The sequence below is a fragment of the Eulemur rufifrons genome, chromosome 30 (assembly GCF_041146395.1).
Source record: "Eulemur rufifrons isolate Redbay chromosome 30, OSU_ERuf_1, whole genome shotgun sequence".
NCBI lineage: Eukaryota > Metazoa > Chordata > Mammalia > Primates > Lemuridae > Eulemur > Eulemur rufifrons.
In genome coordinates this window covers 98,350,137-98,359,393 of record NC_091012.1, presented here as the reverse complement: position 1 = coordinate 98,359,393, position 9,257 = coordinate 98,350,137, and the positions used below count along the sequence as shown (strand labels likewise).

The following is a 9,257-nucleotide window of genomic DNA, read 5'->3' as shown; positions in this document are numbered from 1 at the left end:
ACGGGGTCTCGCTTTTGCTCAGGCTGGCCGAGTCAGAATTCTTAAAAGTATTATTGTATTCAATTATATTTTCTTTTATTTCCCACTTTGGGTTTTTATGCTTAAGATATGTGTGTTTTCCCTGCACCTACATATACGCATTTCTTTACCCTGTTCGTTCAGTGTTCACCCGTTCCATCCTGATTTGTGATGCCACCTTTATCATAGGAAATTCTCCTATATTCACGTTTAATTTTCATGTATTTCCCTATATTCGTGATTCTGTTCTTGGACTCTGTCCTGATCTAGTTGTCTCCTTCCGCCAGTCACACGCTGCTTTCATTCCTATAGCTTTAAAATGCACATCATGGCTGGGCGCGGTGGCTCACGCCTGTCATCCCAGCACTCTGGGAGGCTGAGGTGGGAGGATCACTTGAGGTCAGGTGTTCGAGACCAGCCTGAGCAAGAGCCAGACCCCGTCTCTACTAAAAAAAAAAAAAAAAAGAAAAGAAATTATACGTACAGCCTAAAGTATATATGGAAAAAATTAGCCGGGCATGGTGGTGCATGCCTACAGTCCCAGCTACTCGGGAGGCTGAGGCAGGAGGATCGCTTGAGCCCAGGACTCTGAGGTTGCTGTGAGCAAGGCTGACGCCCCGGCACTCTAGCCCGGGCAACAGAGTGAGACTCTGTCTCAAAAAAAAAAAGTTCAGACTGGGCGACATAGCAAGACCCCATCTCTAAAAAAAAACCCACACACACTGATAATAATTATCTCAGAACTCTCTCTTTGACCTTTCTCAAAATTGCCTTGGGTTATTTTCACATGTTTACTTATCTTTGTACAACTTAAAATTTATGTAGTGGCATGAAAACTCTTGTTGGTACTTTGACTAAAATTACATAGGTTAACTTGGGAACCATTTTTTCTTTATTTTTATTTTTGTTACGCCTAAAATTATATATATTTTTCCATCTTTAAAAGAGTCGCTCTTCTCTTCGCTGTGGGTGGCTGAGCTCTTTGTTTCTGCAGCCTTCTTCATGACCTGACGTGACTCGTTTCCGGGCTGGCATTGGCATTAGAGTTGCCACTATCCATGTCCAGGGTGGGGCACCTCCCGGCACGGGCTCTGGACGGGCCACGCTTGGCAGGACGGAGACCGGTAGGCAGCCTGGGCCAGGGGAGGGTGAGAGCAGGGAAGGACAGGGAACAGACCAGCGGTGTGCAGAGGCCTCCGGGGTGGTTGCTACAGATGGTGGGGCGTCCCCGTGGGGAGCGAGGTCAGCTGTCTGTGCTGCTGGAGGTCACTGAGCACTTTCACCCAGACCAGCGTGTGGAGTTGCAGGCAAGAGCCTGCATGGGCCTGAGCAAGGCCTGAGACAGAGACTAGAACTCTAGAACATTCTGCGGTGGAAGGTGCCCCCAGCGAGGGAGCGGAGGTGGAAGGCATTTGTTTTCCAGGGAACTGGGTTGAAGGGAGGTGCTGGTGGTTGTTCTTCCTGGGGTTGGCGGGCGAGAGAGAGGAGGCAGAGGCGAGAGAGCAGGGGGCACGTGGCAGGGCAGGGAGGGGGACGGCGGCCCCGGGGACCCTCCCTCGCTCACATGTCTGATTTCTGCCCTGACAGGTGCCGGCCACCATCCTGGGGCTCCTGGCTGCGGTGGCCGCGCTGCTGCTGGGGGCCGCGTCCCGGGAGGAGCTGGACTTGGCCCAGGTGGAGCTGCTGTGCGCTAGCAGCGTGGTGACCGCCTTCCTCGCGGCCTTCGCCCTGGGTGAGCTGCCGCGCCACACACCCGTCCCCGGGGACTCTGGGGACCCTGCCGGGCTCTAACTGGGGCGGGGGGTGCCCTCTCCCGGGTGGGGGCCTGGCCGTGGCTCTGCAGATGCCCTCGGCGGGCGGTCACTCTCCCCCGGCCAGCGTGCGACACCGGTTGTGCACACAGCCGGCCTGACACTTCCCGACCTGTCTCCCTCCGTCCATCCGGGCTGTCGTAGCAAGACGCCATGGACGGGGACGCTTGTGAACGACACAGTGACTTCTCACGGTGCTGGAGGCTGGAAGTGTGAGATCAGGGTGGCGGCATGGCCGGGCGCTGGTGACGGTCCTCCCCGTGGCAGGTGGCACCTTCTCGCTGTGTCCTCACGTGGTGGAAGGGGTGAGGGAGCTGTCTGGGGCCCCTTGAGTGGCACGAATCCCATGCATGGAGGCTGCACCCTTTGTTCTCCTCCAAGGTCCCCCTGCCTGTGTTCCCCTCCGAGGTCCCCCTGCCTTTGTTCCCCTCCTGTCCACTCCTACCAGGAAGTACTTTGTCTGTAGCCAACCTGGGGCAGAGGGACAGACGTGACGTGTTAGTGCAGAGAAGGAAAGAGGGCTTTAGGGGACGTTCCCAGTGGCACCTCCCAGGCTGCTTGCTGGCCACAGGTCTCGCGTGCCCAGCACTCTGTGCTCGCTTCCCCCTGTCTCCTGTCCGAGCAGGGGTGTTGACAACGTGCACCGAGGCTGTGCGTGTGGGTGCTGAGCGCGGTGCTAGCACGGGGCACGTCGCAGAAGTGTCACGCTGGGGCGGGAGGAGACGGAGCAGGGTGCTAAACAGGCATGGGGACATAGCAAGGGCGTCAGAGAAGTGGAGGTGGAGTATGGCAGGACCGGAGGACAGAGAGCAGCTCTCCCAGCTGCTTAGTGGGGCGGTAAAGGTTCTTTGGAAGGGGAGGTGGGGCAGGACTTCCCTCAGACTTCTAGTGCCTTCCATGCATTCCCAGCCCGCCCTCCCCTGTCCCCTGGCCAGGCCTTGCCCTGTGCTCTCCGGGCTTGTCCCACGAGCGGCGGGGGCGTCCCCTGTCTCTTTCCAGACAGGCGGTTTCTGATGCCCCTGGTCTGCCTCGGCCTCATGGCCCCGACCCCGCTGTGGCTCCTGGTCGCCAAGCAGAGCCCGCCTGTCGTGAAGGTCCTGAAGTGCGGCTGGGTCCCCATCGTCCTCGCGATGGTCATCAGCAGGTGCGCCGGGCCGCGGCCACCGCCTCTGCGTCCTCCCTGAGAGCCATGAGGCCCTGAGCGTGGGTGACACTGGGTGCCCCGGGGGTCTGGGACAGAGTGGGACGTAGCCGTGGGCCCCTGAGGAACCCAGCACTGGTCGGGTCTGACCTTTTCACTTTCTCTTTCCTTGACCACAAACCCCGGGCCACGTTCACACCTGTTCACAGTTGGCAGAGCAGCAGGGGGACAGGAGGGAAGGTCAGGTGAAGGTCACGGTCGTCCCCTTTATGGTGGTGCCCTGGGACCCGGCTCTCAGTCCGCAGCTGCCAGAGCCCTGCTGGCCCGACCTCGTTTGGGCTGTGGCAGTGTCGCCGTGGGTCCATCAGTGTGCCAGGCCACCCTCCACGGCCCAGCCGCTGTGGGGTTTGTCCCTCCCCCCTGCGGCCCTGTCCTCGGGGCCCCTCTCCTGTTGGCACAGCATGCCGGGGCGTCCCCACTCCATTCCCGTGTGTCCTCCCAGCTGCGACTCTCAGGGAGAAGAGCTGGCGAAGCCGCCTTTGGCTCCGGAAGCCGCCTGGCTCCTTGTCCACATGGACCCCGCTCCTCCAGGGCTCTGAGAAGTCGCAGGGGTGGCATTTTCCAAGAGCAGAGGGCGGGCACGAGGCGACCCTTGTGCAGGCTCTGTTGGCACCGAAGAGCATGTCGGTGCAGGGCAGGGGGTGTCCCGTGCGTGGTAGGGCCCAGCCGGCCGCACGGCCTCAGAAAGGTGGCATTCGTGTGTTTCATGGTGGCCTGGCATTCTCTGATGGCTTCTGGAGCCGCCGAGACGCAGATCAGAGGTGGCATAGGGAGGCTTGAGCAGGGTGCAGAGGACACGGCGGGGGCGGGGGGGCACCCGGCTGGTGGTGGCAGATACCGCGTGTCCGCTGAGACCGGGAGTCCTGGCTCACGAGGGCCCCTGTGAGCGCGCGCCCCTGGTCACCCGACCGCGTCTGCTTTCTCCCCAGTTTTGGAGGCTTGATCCTGAGCAAAACCATCTCTAAGCAGCAGTACAGAGGCATGGCCATATTCACTCCCATCATATGCGGTGAGTACGTGACGAGGACCGTGGGGTCCCCTGGGCTGGGTTGGACCCGGACGGCAGCTTCAGAGGAAGCTGGGCAGCTGTGACCCGCAGGGACCGTGGGGCTGGCTTTGCTCAGCTGGAAGGAGACCTGGGGGAGGAAGTGTCGCACGCTGCTCTCGGCAGCTCAAACCTGGTCCCTCATGGCATCACCAAGACGAGAGCTCTCTTTTTTTTTGTTTTTGTTTTTTTGAGACAGAGTCTCGCTCTGTGGCCCAGGCTAGAGTGCCGTGGCATCAGCCTCGCTCACAGCAACCTCAACCTCCTGGGCTCAAGCGATCCTCCTGCCTCAGCCTCCCGAGTAGCTGGGACAACAGGCATGCGCCACCATGCCCGGCTCATTTTTTCTCTATATATTTTTAGCTGTCCAGATCATTTCTTTCCATTTTTAGTGGAGATGGGGTCTCGCTCTTGCTCAGGCTGCTCTCGAACTCCTGACCTCGAGCGATCCTCCCGCCTCAGCCTCCCAGAGTGCTGGGATGACAGGCGTGAGCCACCTCGCCTGGCCAAGACAAGAGCTCTCTTGACAGAACCAAATCCCACGTCTCGAAGGCCCAGCGTTGAACCCAGGCTTTGTTGGCACCTGCTGACTGCATGTGGCCTTCAGAGCTGGAGTGTTGGGCTCTTGCGGTTTTATTCTTTTCTTTTCTTTACACTCCGTGGTGACATAAAAACTCATACGTTCACACATAAAAATCTGGAGGTCTGTCTGCTGCTTAAAAATGAAGACTGTCACAGTACTGGGCAGAAGTCGAGTCAGGGCCTGTGCGTTCCATTTTGCCACAATCCCCACCATGCCTTATTGTCTTACCCCTGACCCCCTTCACTTAACCTCCTAGACTTAGCCCCTGTGGGTGTTTGTGTTGACCACTTACTTCTCTTTAACCCAGGGTTGGCTTGGTGTCCGGTGTCTGATAAGGCTCTGTAAATGGCACTGGCCAATTAGGAGAGGAACCAAACGTAAGCTCTTGCCCAGTTAGCTTGGTCCCCGGAACCCCACCTTCTGGCCCTGCAGAAACGGGCTTCAGCCAGATGCCCTTAGGCAGCCCCTGCATGTCCACAGTGGCCCCTCCTTCCCCCGTAGGGGACCGTACCTGTGCTTCTTGCATGTTGGGGGCCACCCAGCACGTCTGCACCCTGACCGGGTCCCACGGGGCCTCCCCATGTGAGCAAGGGTGGCGGCAGATGGGTCGTGAGCTCGGAAGCATCTCCTTGGGTGAATGACCGACTCCGGTGCCTTCAGCAGCCAAGCAGACAGTTTGAGTTTGAATGGGTTGAGCAGGCAGGGCAGCGGCTAGACAGTAAGGAACGGTGGGGAGTGAGGCACATTGCTGGTCTGAAGGGCGTGGTTGGTGCCTGCCCGGCTCCAGCCCGGTGTCGCCTGGCACGACTGTAGACCCAGAGCTGCCAGGACCGACTTGTTCAGAGAAGCCTGGAATCTGGATCCAGGGCCTAGCTTGAAAATGGTACCAATTAATTAAGGGCTTTTCCCTCTTTTTCTTTCTTTCTTTCTTTTTTTTTTTTTTTTGAGACAGAGTCTCACTCTGTTGCCCGGGCTAGAGTGCCATGGCGTCAGCCTCGCTCACAGCAACCTCAGACTCCTGGGCTCAAGCGATCCTCCTGCCTCAGCCTCCCGAGTAGCTGGGACTACAGGTATGCGCCACCACGCCTGGCTAATTTTTTCTATAAATATAGTTTAGCTGTCCAAATCATTTCTTTCTGTTTTTTAGTAGGGACGGGGTCTGGCTCTTGCTCAGGCTGGTCTCGAACTCCTGACCTCAAGCGATCCCCCCGCCTCGGCCTCTCAGAGTGCTAGGATGACAGGCATTAGCCACTGCGCCCGGCTAGAAAACGTCTTTTCTCTGGGGCACTTCTGCTGGGACACACCTGCTTTGTCACCATGTGATCGTCTCTCCTCCCCGCTCCTCCCCACTCTTATCCTCTGTTTTCTTTCCTCTCTTTCCCACCTTGAGGTGAAAAAAAATCCCTTTCATTTTGTCAGATGGGCCAGTCTGAAGCCTAGTTCCTGTCCATCCCTGTGACCCGAGGTCAGCTCTCACCACAGGGGCTGACAAACACTCTTGGTGGACCCGTCCACCTGCTCCCTCTCTTCCCTTATCCCAACTTCCTTCCCGATTTCCCTCCCTTGCCCCCTTCCTCAAGCCAGCAGTTAGTTCCTGAGAACCTGCTCCGCCAGGCACGCTTCCCTGACTTTAAGAGATACAAGCTGTCAAGGTGACACGGTTGCTACTTTGATCCCACACTCAGGAGGCCGGGGCCACCCTGACTTGGTGCCAGGCAAGATCTGTGGTCAGTGGGAGGGAAAGAAAAGATACCAGGTGCTGGATCAACCCACAAAGGCTTCCTGGAGGAAGACAACTTAAAATAAGGGATGTAACTCAGAGACTGTCGTAGAGGAGGAGAAACCGGATTTTTTCCCCTCAGGTGTCGGTGGTAATCTGGTGGCCATTCAGACCAGCCGCATCTCCACCTACCTGCACATTTGGAGCAAGCCTGGGGTCCTGCCGTCCTGGACGCAAAAATTCTGGCCGAACCCTTGCTCCACTTTCTGTACGTCAGGTGAGTCTGCTGTTTATTTCTATATATAGTTTTAGCTGTCCAGATAATTTTTTTCTATTTTTAGTAGAGACGGGGGGGGGGGGGGGGGTCTCGCTTTTGCTCAGGCTGGTCTCGAACTCATGACCTCGAGTGATCTCCCGCCTCGGCCTCCCAGAGTGCTGGGATGACAGGCGTGAGCCACCGTGCCGGGCCTCATCCATGATTTCTGATGAGAAATTTGCCGTCATTTAAATGGTTTTTGCTGTGTATGTGTGGTGTCATATCTCTCCCTCACGTTGCAAACCTTCTTCTTTAGTTTTTATTAATAGAAGTTGGATTATGATATGTGTGGGTGTGGATTTCTTAGAGTTTATCCTATTTGGGGTTTGCTAAGCTCCCTGAATACATAGATTTATATCTTTCGCCAGATGCGGGAGATTTTAAGCCATTATTTGTTGTTTGAATTTTTTCTCAGCTCTCTTTCTCCTTTCTTTTTGATATTCTAATGAGATGAATGTTAGATCTTTTGTTGCAGTCACACAAGTCCCTGAGGTGCTGTTTACTTTTTTTTTTCAGTCTTTTATTCTCCTTTTTCAGATTGACTCATTTCTGTCATATTTTCTTCCAGTTGACTGATTTTTTCCTCTTCCCTCTCCATTCTGCCCTTGAGCCTGTTGAGTTGTTTGGGTTTTGTTTTTGTTGTTATTGTATTTGTTTAGCTTTAAAATGCCCATTTGGTTCTGCTTTGTGTCTTCTGTCTTCTGAGACTTTCAATTTTTTGCATTGTTTTCAAGAGCACTGCTTGTTGAAGCATGTTGATAATGTCTTCATGAACATTGTTTTTAGGAAATTCTGACACCTGTGTCATCTCAGTTTGGTGGTGTCTGTTGGTTATTTTTTCTCATCCAAGCTAAGATTTTTCTGGCTTCTTGTAGGAAGAATGATTTTAGATTAACTCTGGACATTTTGGGTATTACATTCTAAGCCTTTGGATCTTATTTGAATGTGATGTGGCTGGCCTGCTCTGACCGCAGCACTGGGGAAAAGGGAATGCACTGCTTACTTACTGCCTTGCTCCCAGGTGTGGTGGGCGTCCAGGTCCCCACCCAGCCTCCCTGATGCCCAGGGGAAGAGGAGCACCTTGTTACTGCTGGGCGGGGGGCCGTCCGGGATCCTCACTAGGTCTCTGACGTCACCTGGGCTGGAAGGGGGAGCGATGCCTTGTTTCTGCGCCCACATGGTTTCATTGACGTAGCAGGGGCCTCAGGACCATCGGGTAGGGATGAAAGTCCTGACTCTCAACTTAGCCTTCTCTGCCACCACCTCCGCCACGGAGGTCCCGGGCCACATCTGCCACTTTCCTGAACCTTTGGCTAAAAAGAGCAGACTTCTGTGGAGTCTTCTGTCCACTCCTGTGGGCCTTTCTGGGTTGATGACTTCTCCAGGGCCCGGTCTGGAAACAAACAAACATTTCAGGGAACTCAGCACCATGTTGGTCATGGCGTCCTAAGGCTCCTGGCCAGCCTGCCTTATGTCTCTACCTTTCGGAGTCGTCTTACATTTGTTTTGTGTATAACGTCCGTGGATTCTAGTTGTACTGAGTGGGAGGACTAGGAAGAGGCGTGTCTACCCCATCTTGTCCAGAAATGAAAGTCCCCGTTACATTTTCTCACTTGCCATTTGTATATGGAAAAGCTGTTTGTTGTTCTGTGTGATTTTTTTTTTCTTTTTTGAGACAGAGTCTCGCTCTGTCCCCCGGGCTAGAGTGCTGTGGCGTCAGCCTCTCTCACAGCAACCTCAGACTCCTGGGCTCAAGGGATCCTCCTGTCTCAGCCTCCCGAGTAGCTGGGACTACAGGCATGCACCACCATGCCCGGCTAATTTTTCTATATATATTTTTAGCTGTCCATATAATTTCTTTCTATTTTTAGTAGAGATGGGGTCTCGCTCTTGCTCAGGCTGGTCTAGAACTCCTGACCTCGAGCGATCCACACGCCTCCGCCTCCCAGATGTTCTGTGTGATTTATGCACCAAAGCATTTTATCGAATTCTCATTGTTTACATAGTTTTCCTGTAGATTTTCTAGAGTTTTCCTGCCAGCTGCCAGTAGTAGCTGCTTCTGATAGTTTTGCTTCTTCCTTTTTAGGCTTTTTTTAAAAGAATCTTTTTGTTCCTCATCTAATTTTTTTTTTTATCATGAATAGATATTGGTGCTGTTCTGCATTCTTACCCTCTCTCTCTCTGGTCTTTTATGGTATGTTTTAGCTTCTAAGATACATACGATTTTTTCTTCTCCTTTTCTGTTTTTTTTTTTTTTTTTTTTGAGACAGAGTCTAGCTCTCTCGCCCGGGCTAGAGTGCCATGGCGTCACCCTCGCTCACAGCAACCTCAGACTCCTGGGCTCAAGCGATCCTCCTGCCTCAGCCTCCCGAGTAGCTGGGACTACAGGCATGCACCACCATGCCCGGCTAATTTTTCTATATATATTTTTAGTTATCCAGGTAATTTCTTTCTATTTTTAGTAGAGACCGGGCACCAGTGAGCAGTTCTGGGAGCGTAGTGCCGACGCTGACATTTTCCAGTGTCCCCGAGCCGATGCCACTGGCACCTTCAGTGTGTTCCC

General features: G+C 54.4%; 1 protein-coding gene across 1 annotated transcript; it reads left to right on the top strand.

Moving 5' to 3' along the window:
• Positions 1-961: 961 nt before the first annotated feature.
• LOC138378990 (solute carrier family 41 member 3-like) lies at positions 962-7,236 on the top strand. The gene is made up of 5 exons (XM_069464274.1): positions 962-1,750; positions 2,829-2,973; positions 3,960-4,039; positions 6,521-6,655; positions 7,232-7,236. The coding sequence occupies exons 2-5, from the start codon at positions 2,843-2,845 to the stop codon at positions 7,234-7,236; spliced, it is 351 nt and encodes a 116-aa protein (XP_069320375.1). The 5' UTR covers positions 962-1,750; positions 2,829-2,842.
• Positions 7,237-9,257: the final 2,021 nt, after the last annotated feature.